Source organism: Bombina bombina, chromosome 5 (genome assembly GCF_027579735.1).
Source record: "Bombina bombina isolate aBomBom1 chromosome 5, aBomBom1.pri, whole genome shotgun sequence".
NCBI lineage: Eukaryota > Metazoa > Chordata > Amphibia > Anura > Bombinatoridae > Bombina > Bombina bombina.
Window position 1 is genome coordinate 206,331,877 of NC_069503.1, and position 20,913 is coordinate 206,352,789.

At 35.8% G+C, this 20,913-nt stretch overlaps 1 protein-coding gene across 1 annotated transcript; it reads left to right on the forward strand.

Annotated features, from left to right (window-relative positions):
* The first annotated feature begins 168 nt into the window (after positions 1-168).
* GTPBP4 (GTP binding protein 4) lies at positions 169-20,904 on the forward strand. The gene is made up of 17 exons (XM_053713840.1): positions 169-319; positions 6,994-7,164; positions 9,277-9,380; positions 9,459-9,595; positions 11,037-11,137; positions 12,202-12,294; positions 13,101-13,292; positions 13,385-13,450; positions 13,750-13,839; positions 14,190-14,300; positions 15,119-15,196; positions 16,383-16,434; positions 16,996-17,096; positions 18,417-18,614; positions 19,123-19,188; positions 19,379-19,519; positions 20,334-20,904. Exons 1-17 carry the CDS (start codon positions 272-274, stop codon positions 20,484-20,486), a joined length of 1,902 nt encoding a protein of 633 aa, XP_053569815.1. The 5' UTR covers positions 169-271; the 3' UTR covers positions 20,487-20,904.
* Positions 20,905-20,913: the final 9 nt, after the last annotated feature.

A 20,913-nucleotide genomic window follows, 5' to 3' on the forward strand; every position in this document is an offset into this window, starting at 1 on the left:
TGTTACTGTATTACTTTGATAACGGTATTAAAAAGCCATAGAAAAATAAATCATGGGTAACTGTACAACAAGACCGATCCCAAAGTAAAAAATATTTTGGAAATCGGAATCACTGAAGTAAGGTTGCGTTGCCCAAATCAGTGATGGCCGCTCTGTAACACCAGCGCTTCATTTGGCTGCTTAGTTACTTCCTTTCAGCTGCTGACTCCTTCCTGTTCCCTCACGCTTCCTCTGAACTTCTACGGGGCCTGGGAGAATAGCGGCCGCAAACATGGCCCTCTATAACTTCAAGAAGATTATGGTGGTCCCGCCAGCCAAGGTCGGTTTATGCTCAAAATTATAACTAGTGTAATAGCGCACGGCGTGTTTATCAGGTAGCTGTGCGGCTTACTGCGCGAGCACGTGTTTAAAGAGCTATATAGGCAACACGTGGATGTAATAAGTGTGATCAGTACCTAGAACTAATAAGTATCGAAATCTAGAAAAAATAACTGGGATTCGATACTGATTATGTTCAACATATTGTTTTACATAGAATAATGTGATTGTCTATTTAAACAATTCCCTACAATTTACAGACGTTTTAATTATAGTTTATAGGGTCGTGGAGTACAAGAATACTCTTTAGTTTAGCTCTAACTAGTGGAGTACGAAATCTATAGCTTGTGCCAGCAACTGTCAAAAGCCACATAAAAGGCATAAGTATATTGGGAATATAAAGGTGCAGCAATACTATTGTAAAATACATACAATATGTAAATTAAATTAGAAATAAAAAAGACTGCACAGAGATTTACAGCAAGGTAAATCTCATATCATACCTAGTTCCTGATTGGCACATACACTAAGTCATACACAATGTTGATTCAGGGGTAAGCAAGTTTGCTGTCAGACCAATACTCCTCAATTAAAACCTCAGCTCAGAGTTTGGCTCCAAAGAGACTTTATTTAACAAAATCTGCTTTTAAAAATACTGTATTTGTAAATCTAAAGTTATATCTGTATGAAAAGCAGTAACTACATTTTTGAAATTTCTGAAAAAAATTAAAGCTGTTTAAAGGGAACTAAACACTAAAATGTACATAACTGTTTCATTTGTGTAAATTAGTATCTTTCCAATATACACTTCATAGGAGTATTTTTCTAATACAGCTGCATATTCCCAAAGCCAGAATTCTCAAATTTAAACTTTTTCACTATTTTTTTTTAAATAAAATTATCAAAATTGTCACTAAAGTATTAAAAATGATATAAACTAGCTTTGGTTACGTATAAGCTGTATTGTGAAATGTAAATATTGCTTAAATCAGTGTTTCTCAACTGTGGTCCTCAGATACCCCCAACAGGCCAGGTTTTCTTTATAGCTGAACCAGAGCACAGGTGAAATAATCAGCTGATGGATGAGAGTAGGTTAGTAACCATGGTTACTGATCAGCTGATTAATTTACCTGTGCACTGGTTCAGCTATAATGAAAACCTGGTCTGTTAGGGGTACTTGAGGGCCGCGGTTGAGAAACACTGGCCTAAATGACATATTATTGTTTACACTTGGTTCCATGCCCTCTCCCAACTGTCTCATTTTAAAGATGCATCTAAACATTTTCTGGCCCCAAAGCAGTTTGGATAAAGGGTTTTCTACCTGTATTATTGTTTCAGGTCAAAATGGTTTTTCGTGCTGTCTTTGTCTTAGCTTTGTTTTGTTTGTTTTTTTAATATGTTTAAAGGGACATAAAAGTGTAAATAGAAAATTGACTGTTAAATCATTGAATCATTTCACTATTAGTTGCATATAACTATGTTTAACCCCAGCAACTGGGTTAGATGCAGAGCAACAATGCGTTACAGTATTAAGATCCTAGTTGAACATATCTGGTGAGCCAGTGATAAGAGGCATATGTGAAAGAGTGCACCAAGCACCAGCCAAATCTCAGTTGTGCATTGCTACTTGCATGTAACAGAGTATGTTACAGATGTTGCTGAAAGTGTTGGTTCTCTTGCACTTTAAAGTATTGGTACATTAATAAGGCGATCACACCTTGCAGTCTGCATTGTATGTGTTTGCTAATTGCTCTGTTTCACTGCTAGGCCACTCACAAAGCTGACCTTAGAGGGAACACTGATTGTTACTATTGCATTTTAAGAGCGACTCAAAAAAGCCTGACTGGAGTCTGCCAAAATACGTGATGACAAGCCACAGTCTTGGAGAATGTTCTTTTGAACAGATGAAACAAAGGTGTTTTTTTTGTTTGTTTGTTTTTTTGCAAATCACAACTCCATATTTACAGAAGGAAAAAAGCTTTTAAAGTTATGGTAAATCTGAGTGTATAAAAAAAAAAAGCTAGGATTTACCATCAATAAAAATAGGTTTTAAGTCATTAGTTTTTAATAAAAGGTACTAAACTTACCTTTCTGTGTTAACTTTTTGACTGAAAGTTCTATTTATTTTTAGTGTTGGTAAATTCTAGCTTTTTTAAACTTTGATTTACCAACACTACCATGAAACATGCAGGAGGCTCAGTGATGTTTTGGGATTGCTTTGCCACTGGGTGCCTATAATCTGCACAGGGCACAATGAAATCAGAAGACTATCAAGACATTCTGAAGCGAAACATAGTGCCAGAAAGTGCGTCTCCGTTACATACCTCGAAAAGCACCCAAGAATGGATGAGAAGAAAACATTGGACTGTTTTGAAGTGATCTTCAGTCCAAATCTGAATCCCATCTAACACTGTGGAAAGAGCTGAAACTCACAGTTGGGAAAAGGCACCTATCAAACCTTAGAGAATTGGAGCAGTTTTCTCAAGAGTGGGACAAAATCTCAGTTGAAAAGTGTAGAAATCTTATTCAGAGCTGCAGAAAACGCTTTATTGTAGTCATTGTCTCCAAAGGCTTTGCTACAAAATATTAGGTTAAGAGTACCAATATACTGCTCACTTGTTTTACTGTTTTTAACCCCTTAATGACAAGTGACGTACCAGGTACGTCCTTCAAAAACTTGCAGTTAGTGACAATGGACGTACCTGGTACGTCACTTGTCTAAGAGAGTGCTGGAAGCGATCGCAATCGCTTCCAGCAGCTCTCAGGGTATTGCAGTGATGCCTCGATATTGAGGCATCCTGCAATACCCTTTAGAAAGCATCCGATGCAGAGAGAGCCACTCTGTGGCCCTCTCTGCACCGGTAGCGATGCGGCCGTTCGTTGGTGGGTGGGAGCTTACAGGGAGGAGGGTGGGCGGCCCATCGCTACCCGGCATCCGGTTCCTTCAAGTGTATTGAGCATGCCGGATGCCGGGAGCGTGCGGGGGCTGCGTGCACGCGCGCGCGTGTGCGCAGCAATCACTGGCACTGCCACCAATGAATTTAGGTAAGAGGGAGGGGGGCAGAATTTTGATCAGGATCTGGATCTGGGGTGGGGGGGGGGGTGGGGGGGGTGGTTGGGGCAGCTACACTACAGAAAAAATAAAACATGTAACAAAACAAAACACTTTTTTTGGGGGGGAAAACTGGGTACTGGCAGACAGCTGCCAGTACCCAAGATGGTGGCAATTAGGTAGGTGGGGAGGGTTAGAGAGGTGTTTGGGGGGGATCAGGGAGGTTGGGGGTTAAGGCAGGGGTCCATCACAGCTGAATAATTAAAAAAAAAAAAAAACAAAAAAAAAAACACCTTTTATTTTAGTACTGGCAGACTTTCTGCCAGTACTTAAGATGGCGGGGACAATTGTGGGGTGGGGGAGGGAAGAGAGCTGTCTGGGAGGGATCAGGGGGTGGGATGTGTCAGGTGGGAGGTTGATCTCTACACTAAAGCTAAAATTAACCCTGCAAGCTCTCTACAAGCTACCTAATTAACCCCTTCACTGCTGGGCTTAATACAAGTGTGGTGCGCAGCAGCATTTAGCGGCCTCCTAATTGCCAAAAAGCAACGCCAAAGCCATATATGTCTGCTATTTATGAACAAAGGAGATCCCAGAGAAGCATTTACAACCATTTGTGCCATAATTGCACAAGCTGTTTGTAAATAATTTAAGTGAGAAACCTAAAATTGTGAAAAATGTCACTTTTTTTTTTATTTGCTCGCATTTGGCGGTGAAATGGTGGCATGAAATATACCAAAATGGGCCTAGATCAATACTTTGGGTTGTCTACTACACTACACTAAAGCTAAAATTAACCCTTCAAGGTCCCTACAAGATCCCTAATTAACCCCTTCACTGCTGGGCATAATACACGTGTGGTGCGCAGCTGCATTTAGCGGCCTTCTAATTACCAAAAAGCAACGCCAAAGCCATATATGTCTGCTATTTCTGAACAAAGGGGATCCCAGAGAAGCATTTACAACCATTTGTGCCATAATTGCACAAACTGTTTGTAAATAATTTCAGTGAGAAACCTAAAGTTTGTGACAAAATTTGTGAAAAAGTGAACAATTTTTTTTATTTGCTCGCATTTGGCAGTGAAATGGTGGCATGAAATATACCAAAATGGGCATAAATCAATACTTTGGGTTGTCTTCTAAAAAAAAATATATACATGTCAAGGGATATTCAGGGATTCCGGACAGATATCAGTGTTCCAATGTAACTAGCGCTAATTTTGAAAAAAAGTGGTTTAGAAATAGCAAAGTTCTACTTGTACTTATTGCCCTATAACTTGCAAAAAAGCAAACATGTAACCATTGGGTATTTCTAAACTCAGGACAAAATTTAGAAACTATTTAGCATGGGTGTTTTTTGGTGGTTGTAGATGTGTAACATATTTTGGAGGTCAAAGTTAGAAAAAGTGTGTTTTTTTTCCATTTTTTCCTCATATTTTATATATTTTTTTATATTAAATTATAAGATGTGATGAAAAAAATGGTATCTTTAGAAAGTCCATTTAATGGCGAGAAAAACGGTATATAATATGTGTGGGTACAGTAAATGAGTAAGAGGAAAATTACAGCTAAACACAAACACTGCAGAAATGTAAAAATAGCCATTGTCATTAAGGGTAAGAAAACTGAAAAATGGTCCGGTCATTAAGGGGTTAAAGTAATATGTAAAATCATAAATCAAAAGTGAAGTTTCTGTTCTATTACATTTTAAATAAAGAAAGGTGGATACCATTTACTTTTTTTGAACTTTTACTTTGTTCAGAGAAAATTGTGTGTTCTCCTAAAAAGTGGAAGGGTACCAATACATTCAGCCACATCTTTACTCTTGCATTTTTGCCTGCATATAATACATGAAGAATTTTCCTTTTGCAATTCTATATTTAATTTACTTGTGGGTCCTCTTTCTGGTAATATGATGTATCAGCTATTCAAATGTTGAGTGTAGAGAGTTGTAATTATGACCAATTTAGCTGTACACAATTTAAAGATTGGTACAAATTGACTGATCCCAGGAGACAAGGGACTCATGGCTCCTAAAAATCTATTTCTGGCCCCTTTTTTTGAGTATTTTACATGTATCTATATTTGTATAATTTTTGATCAGATCCTTGAAACGTGGAAGCGTGCTTTGTATTTTTATCTATGTAAACCCCTACAGTAAAATGAGCATAAGTAGAGTTTTAATTCCTTGGTTTCCTGTAGCATACACATCAGTGATTTATAGGGGGCATAATGAAAGATTTCTTTTTAAAGATACATTGTACTGTAAAATAGCAATTTTTGCTCACTAGAAACACAGCTTATCAGTAACCATGGTTACTAACATGCTCTCATCCTTTAGATGATTATTTCACCTGTGCTCTAGTTAAGATATAATGAAAATCTTTCCTGTTAAGGGTCCTGAGGACTGGAGTTGAGAAACCCTGCTCTAAAGAAAAGCTATTCACATTTTCCATATTTCTGTATTGAACAGAAGAAATTTTGTAATATACATACATTAGCAAAAATGCTTCTAATAAAAGCTATATCTGTTTCAAAAGTGTATTTAAGTATGCACCGTGCACCAGCATTTTAAACACAGCACTTACCCAGAGAGCCTAAAGTGCTTGTACCATTTAGTAATGACTCAATTTGTTAATTGCTGACATGATACAAGCCCGACTGGTGATCTGAGCAGCTGCATTATTTTAAATGTGGATACAATGATAATATCTAGCTATGCTTCACATGCACAGATGTAATAAATCTATGTGCATTTACATTTTGACTGGAATGTCCCTTTAAAGGTAAAGGAGCTAATTGTAAACTATTTAAAGAGATTTTTTTTTCGTAAGGTTCAAACATGCAGTTTTAAATAACTTTCTATTTATATTATCTAGTTTTTCATTTTCTTTGAATCCTTTGTTGGTAAATATACCAAAGTAGGCTCAGAAGCTACTAATTGGTGGCTGCACTTATATGCCTTTTTTGTCATTGGCTTTCAGCCAGCTCCCAGGAGTGAAGTACGGCTCCTTAAACAAAGGATACCAAAGGAATGAAGCAAATTGGATAATAGAAGTTGTTCAAAATTCTATGTTCTATCTGAATCACAAAATTAAAAAATGAGGCTTCATGTCCCTTTTTATTACACTACTCAGGTAAAATGGATCAGTGGGACCCCCCCGCACACACATTATTACCCACAAAGCAACACACTCAACAACCACCAGTGTCAGGGCAATGTACTAAGTAACACTTGTGAGGAATCTCTTGCTGTAGATCAAATGCCACAAAACCTCTGTTATGTAATGGGGAAGGACTATGACAACTACACTACTACGCAGGCTGCTGAGGGGGAATAAAGACCACAAATGTAGTCTTAATAAAACATTATAAAAACATGACTGAATTCCAACATATTAATTTCTAAAAGGATGTCCACAATATTATCAGTAATTTACTAGGTACCAGATGCTATTTTCTATATGGCCTGACACTGCCAAGCTTGCATCAGAAGTGCCAGATTTGTTTTAATCAAATGTGAGCAAATTTAGTTTTTTCAAATGGATTTAAAATGTTTTAATGTATTTTTTTAACCTCTGTCTGTTTTGTGAGTATAACTTCCTTTTTTTTTTTTATTTGCAGGACTTCATAGACCTAACATTATCAAAGACCCAAAGAAAGACACCAACTGTTGTTCACAAACATTATCAAATCCATCGTATTCGCCATTTTTATATGAGGAAAGTCAAATACACGCAGCAAAATTACCATGACAGATTATCTCAAATTCTAACTGATTTCCCCAAACTGGATGTGAGTAGCATTTTCTGTTTTATGAAATGCAAGCTGCTGTCATTACCTGATCATTTTAATTTAAAGGAACATTCCTTACTTTAGTAAGTGAGAAGTAACCTATTTAAAATAACACATGACTATATTAAAACTAGTGATATTAATACAAATTGCCTTTATTTGTAGATTCAAGGAATGGCAAATATTGCACAGAATAATACATTGTAAATTATGGAAAAATGGTGATCATCATTATCTCCATGTCTGCTGCACTTATCTGACAAATCCATTTGTTATGAAAGCCCAAAATTCTCTTTACTGGCGATTTTAAAATATAATTTACCTGGCTTCTGAAGAGACATTTTAGTTCAAATGAAAGAGTTGTTAGGCAGAGATTTCACAAACTTATGAGTGCAAGTTTAAAATGTAACTTCTTAAGGACCCGTTGCTGGTCTTTCTATGGGGTTTGCATTACTAATGGGACTTTTTCCGGTGACCAGAAGGGAGGACAGAGGGTAATACAGGGTATAATAGCGTGGAGTTGCTGCTTAGAGCGGGACCTGCGCTATTATAAACAGGGAAACCTTTTATGACGTAGACGTGCATAGTACAGCTGGGCTTTAGTCTATGGACAATCAGGGTAGCCACTGTCTTAATGTTAGTATAAAGTACATTGTTTTGCAGTTGTTATCATTTAAAGCCAATAAGGAAAATATATGTAGCAGAGTTAGCCTTCAGTCAGCAGGGTGCAGTTCATGTTCTGAGAATTAAAACCTCTCAATTTTCAAAACTAAATTGCATGAAAACAAGGCCAAATAAATAATGAAAATGTTTTGCAAGTTTGTTTTATTACACATAACTAAACATTTTACCTAAAATCTCAAGGGGTTTGCTGTTCCTTTTAAGAATGTTAATGAAGCATATTAAATTGGAAATGTGGATGATCATAGTGCAGCTGTTTTATATCCTGCAGCCTGGAGAGGATATTGAGCTACACCTCCTTTTTTTTTTTTTTTTTTTTTTTTTTTTTTTTTATATAAATCTTTTGAATAAAAGATGGCTATGGTGGTCACCATCCTATAGGGCAACCTACTACAGCTCTGTCCATTCCCAGTTGAGCACTTTAGTTTTTCTGGTGTTGTGGAGACAAAACGATGTATACCACTTACCCATTGTGCCTTAAAGGGACATGAGTGCCTTCATTTTACTTTCATGATTTCAATAGAACATACAATTTTCAACAATGTTGTAATTTACTTCTATTATTATTAGTTTTGCTTTGTTCTCTTGGTTTCCTTTGTTGAAGGAGTAGCAGTGTATTTAAACCATTAGGTTAGTCAATAAGATGCATATGTGTGCATCCACCAATTAGCCACTTTCTCCCATCTCTCTCCAAACTGTCCCTTTTTAAAGATAGAAATATTCAGAAATCCAAACCTTTTCCGATCCCAAGCAGTTTGGATAAAGGGTTTTGTAGCTGTAGTACATATTCTGCATTTAGAGGAGAATTCCCTGTTACTTCTGGTCTATGCTGTCCTGGATAGGATCTTTCCTGAGTTACATGAAGCTGGACCCTGGAGCAAGCAGCTGTGGCTCAGTTTGTTCCCTTTTTTTTTGAGGCCATGTATTTATATAATTTCTACAACAATTTGAATCTGACATTAAAAGGACATAAACCCCCCCAAAAAAAATATTTCATGATTCAGACAGAGCATACAATTTTAAACAACTTTCCAATATACTTCTATCATCATTTGCTTCATTCTTTTGGTATCCTTTTATTGAAGGAACAGCAATGCACTACTGGGAGCTAACACACTGATAAGCCAATCACAAGAGGTATATATGTGCAAGCTCCCAGCTCCTTAGCCTACCCTAGGTGTGCTTTTCAACAATGGATACCAAGAGAACAAAGCTAATTATATAAGAGAAGGAAATTGGAAAGGTGTTTAAAATATCCATGCAGCAATATGGTGCTTCAAAACCATCAATTTTATATTTTTTCTTTTGTTATAAGGAACTCTAAATGTTAAAGCACAAACACTTCACAATAATCTTGTCGTTACATTTGAATGAAAATATAAGGTTTCGGTCCTTTGGAAATAAGTTATTTGTCTTTGAATTTGTTTGCAGGATGTTCATCCTTTTTATGCGGATTTAATGAATGTCCTTTATGACAAAGACCACTACAAACTGGCCCTGGGACAAATCAATATTGCTAAGAATCTCATTGACAAGTAAGAGACTGCTCTCTTTTTAGTTTTCATCCATCTGCTATGAATTTCTGCTTCACTTCCCTCCTCTTATTATTACAGCGTGGCCAAGGATTACGTGAGACTGATGAAATACGGGGATTCCTTGTATCGATGTAAGCAGTTAAAGCGAGCAGCTCTGGGGCGCATGTGCACCATCATCAAAAAACAGAAGCAGAGTCTGGAATATCTAGAACAAGGTGTGTAAGGCACGATTTAAAGGGATAGTTTCATTTTTTACTGTCTTTTGTCAAATTTAAAGGGACCTAATACCCCAAATTATTTTTTATGATTCAGATAGAGCATGCATTAACAAAACAACTTTCTGATTTACTTCTATTTGCAATTTGTCTTCGTTCTCTTGGTAACTCAGGAGCGTGCTTGTGTCTGGACTCCTACCTAGGTATCTTCAACAAAGAATATCATGGGGGGGGAAAGCAAATTTGATAATAGAAGCAAATTAGATTTTTTATTTTTATTGTATGTTCTGTCTGCATCACAAAAGAAATATTTGGGATTTCATATCCCTTTAAAGGGACATTAAACTTTCCATCTGTCCTTGGCTCACTTGTTGGGATTTTTTTCATACATGCTCTGCATTTGAGTCTTTAATTCAGGATCTATAGCCTGAAATGCAGAGCCGCCTGAGGACGCGGTTACTGAAGTTTTATAGAGCAGACAGAAAGGCTTTTAATGTATCTTTTACCAAAAGTCAGCAAGAAGAAAGTGTAAATGCTAACTTTATTTTTTTTATTTTTTTACTGGACAGATGTTTTTCAAACATGTTCTCTGGGGAAAGAAACTCTTTTTTTTTTTTTAATGCTCGCCTACAAATAAAGCTGTGTCCGTCAGTAAGCAGTCAGTGCTGCGATCCCAGTTGTACATAAAAATGCACTTCCTGGTAGCATAAAGATAAACAGCCTTAAAAGGAACCGTGCATTCAACATTCATGATTTAGATAGACAATGCCGTTTTTTAAACATCTTTCCAATTTACTTGTATTATCTAATTATTTTGTTATCTTGGTATCCTTTGTTGAGGAGTAAACCTATGTATGCCTCAAGGAACTCAGGAGTGTGCACGTGTCTAGCAGTCTATGCCAACATTGCTTGCAACTATGTTTAACATTGCTAGAAATATTGTTGCAAACAATGCTGCTAGATAGCTAAAGAAACGTGCACGCTCCTGAGCTCATCTAGGATTACTCTTTAACAAAGGATACCAACTTGGCAAAATTAATACGTCAATTTGAAAGTTGTTTAAAATGTCATGCTCTACCCAATTTATTTGTTTAATTTTAACTGTCTCTCTAACATACGCTTTTTTCATATTTATGAAATATTTTATATATTGCTCTTTCATATAGATGCTATACTTTTACTGCTATTTTGGTGGTTAATGTTATATAAGGTTGTTTCTAATGCATGTTTCATACATAACCTTTAGACATCTTTATTCATTGCCCTGTGAAGTGACCACAATGTATATTGTACAGCTTTTTACAATCTGTCTGCAGTTGCTAAGTATATTATCAATCTGTATTGCACTATATTAGTTTATACAATTGTTTAGAATGTTGGCTAATACACTTCTAGCCCTATATCTCATTTTTGTGAAATGGTTGCTTGCCTTCCTTCATAGTACGACAGCATCTGTCCCGTCTACCATCCATTGATCCCAATACAAGGACTTTACTTCTGTGTGGGTATCCTAATGTCGGCAAGTCAAGCTTTATAAACAAGGTGCGTTTTACTGTTTTATTTTTACTTGTCCTGCTGTCCAGTCTAACAAAGTTGGCAACAATTCTAGACTAGGATTTGGCAGGTCTTAGGTGAAAGGAAATCTAAAAACTTCTGTAACTGCGGACACTGACAATTGATTTTAGAAAGTGTTTACTCTGCTCTGTGGATTGTTCTCCTATCATGTGTTAAAGTGATGGTAAACCCAAGCGTATAACAAACGCTAAGATTTACCATCACTAAAAATAAACATTAGTTTCTGTTATCGTTTCCTAAAAAAACGCTGTTAAACTCACCCTATCTGTAAGGCAAGTCTATCTCTAACTCTGCACCTCCAGCCACCCCCGGCACATCGTTTTCTTCAATGAGGTGATGTTTCTACCTCTAAACCAATAGCCATGCGTGTCAGCTGACATCCTAGCACAGCTATAGGTCTAGAGCTGTAAACGTCACCTCATTGGAGAAGAGCGCTGAGTTAGTGATATACTTGCCTTACAGATAGGGTGAGTTTAGGAAACAATGACAGAAACTGTGTATTTTTAGTGGTGGTAAATACTAGCGTTTGTTTGATGCTTGGAGTATAAACTTGAAGGGATATGATTCAGAGCACACCATTTTTAAAAAGTTTCTAATTAACTTCTTTTATCAAATGTGCTTTGTTCCCATGATATTCTCTTTTGAAGAGATACCTAGGTAGGCATCTGGAGCACTACATGTCAGGAAATAGTGCTGCCCTCTAGTGCTCTTGCCAGCCTGCTGCCACATAGTGCTCCAGAAATGGGCAGGCTCCTTAGCATACATCCCTGCAAAACAATACTGCATATTTCAAAATATAATGGTCAATTTGGCCTCCCCATTAATATATGAAATAATATATTGGCTTTTGCCAATGTGAATAATTTCTGACTATTCATGTGATGTCCTTTTTTATGTATATGTTTGGCAATCAGAACATTAAGTACATTTTCATTCTATCTAAGGGCAGTAATGTATAGGGAATAGAACACAATGTGGTCTGACAATGATCCGTAGAGCAAGTGCTTCAGGAATGTTTTTATTTTATCTAGGTAACCCGTGCAGATGTAGAAGTTCAGCCTTATGCATTTACCACCAAATCCTTGTTCGTGGGACATATGGATTACAAATACCTACGATGGCAGGTTAGTTACTGCAAAAGGCCAGTAAACGCTTTGTGTTTAGTTATGCAGTAGTTTTTCTGGCTCTAATGGAAAACCTGTGTAGAAATGTACAGAGGAGCGGTACAATCATCTGTTGTATATAAGAAACTGACTATCACAGAACTACTCATACTAAGGTGTTTTCAGCAGGTTGGGTTAAAGGGATAGTCTACACCAGACGTTGTTGTTTTTTTAAAGATAGACAACGCCTTTACTACCTATTCCCCAGCTTTGCACAACCAACATTTGTTATATTAATGTCTGCTTGTTTCTAAGCCGCTACAGACAGCCTCTTATCACATGCATTTTTATTAGGTTTTCACAAGACGCTGCTAATGCATGTGTGCCATGTAGATAATATTGTGCTCACTAGCGTGGAGTTGTGCAGGACACATCACTAATTGGGTAAAATCAGTCAGTAGATAATAAATATCCCTGAGATAAGTGGGCTGTCTGCAGAGGCTTAGATACAAGGTAATCACAGAGGTAAAAAGTATATTAATATAACCATGTTGGCTGTGCCAAACTGGTGAATGGGTAATAAAGGGATTATCTATACATTTTTTTTTTTTTTTTTTTTTTTACAATTTTGGAGTAGACTGTTTAAGTCTAAAGCACCCGGTTCATATTATGGTTATGTAGTTTTGGTATTATTGGTTACTTTTTTGAGGAAGGTTGTGTTTTTGGAATCCATTCCTAAAATGGGTCTTTAATTTCAGTCTATATGTTATAGTCTATGTATTATAGTATGTTTTCAGCTGTGATCAGGTGGTTTTTGTGTGGTGCAGGTAGTGGACACACCTGGTATATTAGATCATCCCCTTGAAGAGAGGAACACCATAGAGATGCAGGCTATCACAGCCTTGGCTCACTTACGTTCTGCAGTCTTGTATGTGATGGATGTCTCTGAACAGTGCGGGCACTCCTTAGAGGAACAGCTGGAGCTCTTCAACAACATTCGTCCTCTGTTTGCTAACAAAGTAAGTGGTTGCTTAAATGTGAGATAAATTTGTATTACAACAAAGAAAAGTGCTTCTCAAATCTTATTTATTTTTTCCCCTCCTCAAAATAGCCTTTGATTTTGATCCTAAACAAATGTGATGTCAAGAGAGTTTCTGAACTTTCTGAAGAACAGCAGGTAGGTCTGTTATGTCTATAAATCATATAGAACCTCAGTCTTCCATAAGTTGTGAGATGTAGACTTTAGAACAGGAAATGAATGTATTCCATTACTATACACTCTTCTGATTTTACCTAACATAACAGTTAAAACACAATATTTGGAGAACTATTTGTATGTAAGAGTTTTGATGAATCTGCAGATGTTCTGTAATGTATTGCAGACTCCTGGGCCAGTGCTGTGTTGAGTGCGATGTTCACTATTCAGTGTGATACAAGGGTTTTTTTGTGGTGAAAAGAACTTATTTTGCATTTCAGAAAATATTCAAAGATTTTGAAGATGAAGGAATACCTGTAATTGAGACCAGCACACTCACAGAGGAAGGCGTGATTCAAGTCAAAACAGAGGTTTGTTGACTTGAGGACATTGTCTTTTATACACCAAAGCCCAACACAAGCTTCTAAAGATCTAGGCCTTGGCTTTGTCCTTGCATTGTAATTGTTTTTTAAAATGAACAAACCGCATTAACTCATCCAACACACAATATAGTCATTAACTGTAGGTTTTTAATCCGCAACCTTTTCTGTATGAGCATTTTAGATATAATTGATAAATATTTTGTCTCCACAAAAGCTAAAAAAAAATATCTGGCTTCTAAGTTGTTGTTTTGTTACTGTTTGTTTGTCTTTTTGAATTGACTGCATTTTATTGACTGAAATTTAATATTTAAATGAGCCCTTTATATTTTTGTTTGTAGGCCTGTGATCGACTTTTGGCTCATAGAGTGGAAACCAAAATGAAAGGCAACAAGGTTAATGATGTACTAAACAGGCTGCATTTAGCTGTGCCAAGCAAACGGGACAACAGGGTGAGCAACTATATGTATATTATATCATCTCATTTGCCCATTGTGTTATAGTATTGTGAATTTCTATGTTTTTACAGAGTTGTGTTTTTTTTTGTTCCATTTTCCAGCATGTAGTAAAGATGTATAGTGGAATATAAAATCTAGCTTTAATTAGGAACGTTTTTGTATCGATAATTACATGCAAATCATGCAGGACTTCAAGGGACAGAAATCAATCAAGTCTGAAATGTACAGTAGTGCACTACAAATATGACTAAGCATTTTTTGCAAGACTTTTCTTTCTTTTACAAAACGAATTCTGAGAAAAAGGATCATTATGAAGAAGCATTCCTAGAGCATACATTGGTATGTTCATGCGACTCACTTGCTTATTTTACGTGAGCCATGTGCGTGACTATTTAATGACAAATATCTCTCTTTAAATGGCTACTCTAGAAGTAAAGAGGTAGAACTTTTTTGTTCCTTCGCAAGTAAAAATAGTGAAGGTTATGAATATTTTTTGTTTTCTTTGATTAAAGTATTTAATTTTAATATTCCTGGGCACCAGCAATGGTGATGGATATTTTGTTTTTTACATCATTTCTGTTTCCAGACTAATTATTATTCCTATGGTGCGAATGGTTAATGTTACTTATATTTAAATATTCCTTTTGGATGGGACCAGACTTATAATTCAGAAAAGAAAGTAGTAAGCATAGTATTTCCAATTGAGCTCCTCATTTTTTTTAAAAGGCTTTAAATAAAAAACAGTTTGTTTTTTTGCATGGTGACATCTAGACAGCAGGTTAAAATGTATCATTGTGCTTTGTTTGTTTCAGGAGAGGCCACCATTTATTCCTGATGGAGCGCTGGTGCGAAGGAAACGCATGGAAACAGATGCACCTAAAAAGAGATTGGTGAGTAATCTCTTGTGAAGCTTTTTAAAGTGATGTGAACATTCAAATAAACCTTTTTCATTTAACACTTAAAAAGCATTCTGCAAAAATACTTCTAAGAAAAGTTACTTAAGTTTGAGGTGACTTTTCTTGTGTAGGTTGTCTTGTGAGTATACCCTAGCAGGCCCTGTGCAAGCATATCTGATATTGGTGTACCATGTGCTCCCGACACACCTTGAGTATCCTGAATATGAAAGTGTACTGAAAATGCTCCGTAGCAGCATTTTGTAAAATAATCTCCTCTTTAGTGCTAATTTACATTCAAACTTCATATTATGTCCTCTTTAAGAAAGGGGGAAAAATACAAGAATGTATTGCATAAGAATGTGGCTGTCCTAAAGGCTTCGTTAAAGGGACAGTATACAGCAATTTTCCCATATCTGCAAGTAAGACACTACTATAAAGAAGAATATGCACAGATACGGATATCAAAATCCAGTATAAAACTTTTTTAAAAACTCTTCAAAAGCTCCCAGTTTAGTACTGCTGATAAAGTTAGGCTGGGAAAACAGAAAAAGCAGATTAATCTCTATTCTGCACTCTGTTTAATTGTAAGTATTTATTTATATGTGCAGGCAATACCTCGCGATATTGCTCTTTATACACACTCCACCAGCAAGCATATTATGGCTCACTAAAGGCTCAGATGATGGTTAGGATTTTTTTAGCAATAAAGTATTTTTTGAATTAAGTTGTGTACATTGTTTTTTAGACATAATGTTATTGCACGCTTAATAGGCTACTTTATAGTTTAATATAACTAACTTATATGCACTGGGAAACAAAAAATGAGTGTGACTCACTTTATTGCTATATTCGCTTTATTGTGGTGGTCTGGAACCAAACTCGCAATATCTGAGGTATGCCTGTACTCCAGGTGCTTATATTTTATGTTGCATCCATATCTTTGTGGTTCACACACCATACGTGTTTATGAAAAGCAGCTTACTGCCTGTGAGTTATTGTGCAAGTACATATTATTGCCTTCTGACTACATTTAAATGCAGAAAATGTTTCTGTAGATATTTTATTTAAAATTTTAGATTTAGTGTTGTGTATCTGTTTGAGCATCCTCTTGGGTAAGGGTTAGATATAAATGGCATTTAATCCATTTGTATTCCGATTTGTAATGTATCTCCCTTCACAGGAGAAGGATATTGAGATGGAAATGGGAGATGATTATATCTTGGATCTGCAGAGTAAGTATGAAGTCTCACTGCAAGTTATTGTTTGATACTCTTTAAATTAATTCCTCATTAGATTTTTCAAGTGATATTCTTCAAATGTGAGTTCATAATGACAGGATTCAGTGTTATCCTAAAATGTGTTTTATTTAGATAAAACCAGCTGTATAAAAAATGTAAGCACACACACACACACACACACATAGAGAGAGATAAATATAAATATATATATATATATATATATATATATATATATATACATACACACACACACACACACACACACACACCTTCTAAAAGTATATTTAACTGCTCACCAAGGACAAAAACCATCTACATGACATGCATCTTCTTATAAGCATCAGACATTTAATACCTGTTCATGAATGTGTGTTTAACTAGTTGCTAACCTTTTTAGACACATTTTTATGTCACAATTTACTGGCCTTTAAAAGGACCCTGTTGGCGGGAATACACATCCAGATGGTTTAATACAGCACATCAAAATCCAAAGTAAAATTAAGATGCATAATTCTCCTTGCTGCTAAGGGGTTAAATACATATCCTCTTTCTTAGAATATTGGGATATAATGAATCCAACTGAGAAGTATGACAAGATACCAGAAGTCTGGGAGGGACACAATATTGCTGACTACATTGACCCTGAAATAATGAAGGTAAGTTTTGTTTTGTTTCTGGGCACTGCTCTTTGTGGGCACCGTAATAAACAATGTTGAGCAGTTTGGATAAAGCGTTTATGGAAGTCAGTATGATGATAGTGACATTGAACTTGAAACTGAATTGCCTATAAAATGTGTGTTTTTTTGTTGTTGTTTTTTTTAATAATTTTTATTGAGGTTAAAGTCACAACACAACTGTGATACATCAAAATATACATGAATACAGGAGAAAAGAATCACAATATGCACATTGTTGAGAGCATAGTCGTTTCTGTTGCATCACAGAAAAATCAAACCATGTAAAAAATAAACTTAGCCTCACTCTTTAAAGGGCCATAATACCCAAATGTTTAAACACTTGAAAGTGATGCAGCATAGTTGTAAAAAGCTGAGCTGATTAGAAAATATCACCTGAACATCTCTATGTAAAAAAGAAAGATATTTTACCTCAAAAGTTCCTCAGTAGCCACCTCCCATTTTAAAGGATTTCTAAGCAGCATTTTAGTGTGTCTGTCCTGGGACATCTTAGGGGATGAGCATCGTGAACTCTCATATTTCACCAATCAGGTAAAGGAAGCTTACTATGAAATCTCATGAGAGTTAAGTCAAATCTCATGAGATCACAGTAAGAGTTCATGACCTCAGCAATGCTGATGCTAATTGGCCGCTGTTCATTTCTTCATTTTTTTATTTTTTATTTTTACCTGCAGCTGAGAGCAGCTGAGTATAACTTTTTACACAGAACTTACTCTGCTGAGCTGAGGAGATTGTGAGGTAAAATATCTTCCTTTTTTACATAGAGATGCTCAGGTGATATTTTCCTGTCAGCTTTTTACAGTTATACTGCATCAGTTTCAAGTGATTTAGCATATGAGTATTATGTCCCTTTAAGAGAAAACAAATAGTTTACTTTCATTATTTGTGTATATGTCCTGTAATTGAAACTGTTTTTCCCATCGCTAAAGTGACTGACATGCATCCTGCAACTTTCTACACAGGGATTTCTTGATCAGTGTTTTAAAGGATTTTTTTTCTTTTGTGATTCAATTTTAAGCAACTTTCTAATTTACTCCTATTATCAAATTGTATCTTTATTTGAAAAAGAAATTTAAGCTCAGGAGCCAGCCCATTTTTGGTTCAGCACCCTGGGTAGTGCTTGCTGATTGGTGGCTAAATTTAGCCATCAATCAGCAAGCGCTACCCAGGTGCTGAACCAAAACCACTTTAATTTTGTAGACCTTTTTATAATGCTTATGTAGTGATTATAAAAAGTAATATAAATACTGCGAATAACTAGTTAATTTCATTTTGTCAAAGAAACTGGAAGAATTGGAAAAAGAGGAGGAATTAAAGCAGGCAGCAGGAGAATATGATAGTGACCCTGAGAGTGAGGATGAGGAAATGACAAATATTCGAGAACTTGCTCAGCAGATCCGTGAAAAGAAAAAGTTCAAGTTCCTTGAGTCCAAGGAGAAAGATAAACATGGGCCAAGGCTGCCCAGAACTGTCAAGAAGGTGAGTGATGTACAACACTTTTTATATGGCAATATAGATGCTAAGTAACAACCTTTATTAACCTTCAAATAAAAACCATGATCTCTTACTAGTGTTCTTTCTCTTTAAATCTTTGTTTTATACATTAACTCTCACAACATTTCCCGAAAAAGTTTGTATGTGCATGTTAAAGGGACATAAACACCTCTTGCGTTAGTGTAAATTGTGCTTGTCCTATACTCCCTAGAGGGGTCAAAAATAAAATTCTGTAACCTGCAAATCAAATAGCTAGTTGAGAGAGAGAGCTTTACAGTTCAGAAACTAAAAAGAAAGGGTTAATGGCGAGGTACTGCAGTATTAATTTGCGGGTAAAGTAATTAAAGTACATATTATATTTTGTGTCTATCCCAACTTGTTTTATGTCCCTTTAAGGCCATTTACACCATTATAAAAGCCTAGGTTACCGATTTTTGTTTCTTGGCTGCTCTAGCGTGGTACAAAACACCTATTATTTATGTTTGTTCTACAGGTTGAGCGTAAGACTCTAGAAAAAGAGATGAGTTCCCTTGGGCTGGATATGACTGAAAAGAATGAGGTAAGGAACTTGGCAGTAAAAACGCTTAAAGATTATTATTATTGTCTGAAAGTAAGTTCTTGTGCAGAGAAGTTTTTGATTTTTTTGCAAGATATATACAAATCTTTTGGAAAGATTAAACAAATGTTTTATGTTTGCAAGTTACTGGTTTGGCATATGTGTGATTTATAACCTGATTTGTGGTCACCAGGCTCATTATGCTGTACAAGCAAGATCACGTAGCTTGCAAAGAAAACGTAAGCGTGATGAATCTGAAACACCAACTTCAGTTACTCGCAGCAGAAGTAACTCAAGGACCCCACGAGACCAGTCTGGAATGCGGGATGTTAAGGTAAGGTTATACTGATTCATTAAAAGAGCTTTGTTTTTTCTTGAGTAATTTCTAATTATATTAAAGTATTTATTATTATAATGTTCGCTTTTATTTTTAGCCCTTATTTATTAAAGGGTTAAATTAAGTGTCAAAATGCTTCTAGGTAAATACCCTTGGGTATCTAGTTTTGACAAATACATACATTTGTATAGTGGTTTTGGATTGGGTGGCCATCATTAAGCTTCACAGTCCAAGTATAGCAAATTTTATTGTTATACCAATAAGTAAATGGCCTATATTTGCTATATAAATTACTAGGAAACCTAGACATACAGGGTAAAATGTGAAAGCAATAAAATGTTAATCCCTCCCCCCCCCCCCATATTTTCTACTATTACATTTTTATTTTCTATACCCATATTGGGCATCACAAGAAAGCCCTGTTTGTCTTTAAAAAAAATTATGGTGAAACCAATAAAGAGTAAATGCCAAAATTGCCTGTCATTTAAGCATGGAAACTGGTAAAAACCTTCATCCACAGCGGGTTAAAAATATGTTTAGCAAAAGCCAAGTTTGTACAGATGAGAACCACTTTGTGTAATGAGCTTTCACTTATAGGTAGAAAGCAAAAGGACCGTTTACGCATCTTTTTGAAATCTTATTAAAATGTTACAAAAAAAATTACATTTAGAACACCGGAGCATACAAGTTTGTGTAGCTACAATACTGGAATTATGTCGCTTAATCTTTAGTAATAGTCTTCCCTTTTATAGCAGAGCCCAGCCCTAAATGCGTAGGAATATATTCACTGAACTTTTTGTTTATTTAACAGATGGTAAAGAAGGCCAAAACAATCATGAAGAAATCTCAGGTGAAAATGAATCGTTTTGGCAGGAAAGGAGAATCTGACAGACATGTATTTGATTTGAAGCCTAAACATTTACTGGCTGGGAAAAGAAAATCTGGCAAGACTGACCGAAGATAACTTTTATACAAGCAAAACAAATCAGTGTGTTAAAATGAAACATCAAAAGGTGTTAACAAATACTTAAATTCATTACAATGGTGCCATGCACTGAACTGGACAGTCTTTCAGCTGAATAATATCTTGTTCATTTTCTCTTTGCATTGTTGATGCCAAAAAACAGTTACAAAATTGTGATTTGTCCAAATATTAGCTAATATTGCATTTGTCTCTTGTAACTGTATGTATTTAAAGGTGCATACAAAGTCCCTCTTGTAAGTGTCTGTATTTAAAGGTAAATACATAGAGCTTTTTAAGACATTTAATTGACCTTTTAAAGAACAGATGTTAATACTGCAATGTAAAACATGTTAAATGTAAAGATACATCAGTTATTTTTGTGATGGCCAAGAAAATAAATCTGTTCATATTTATTAAATGCCTATTT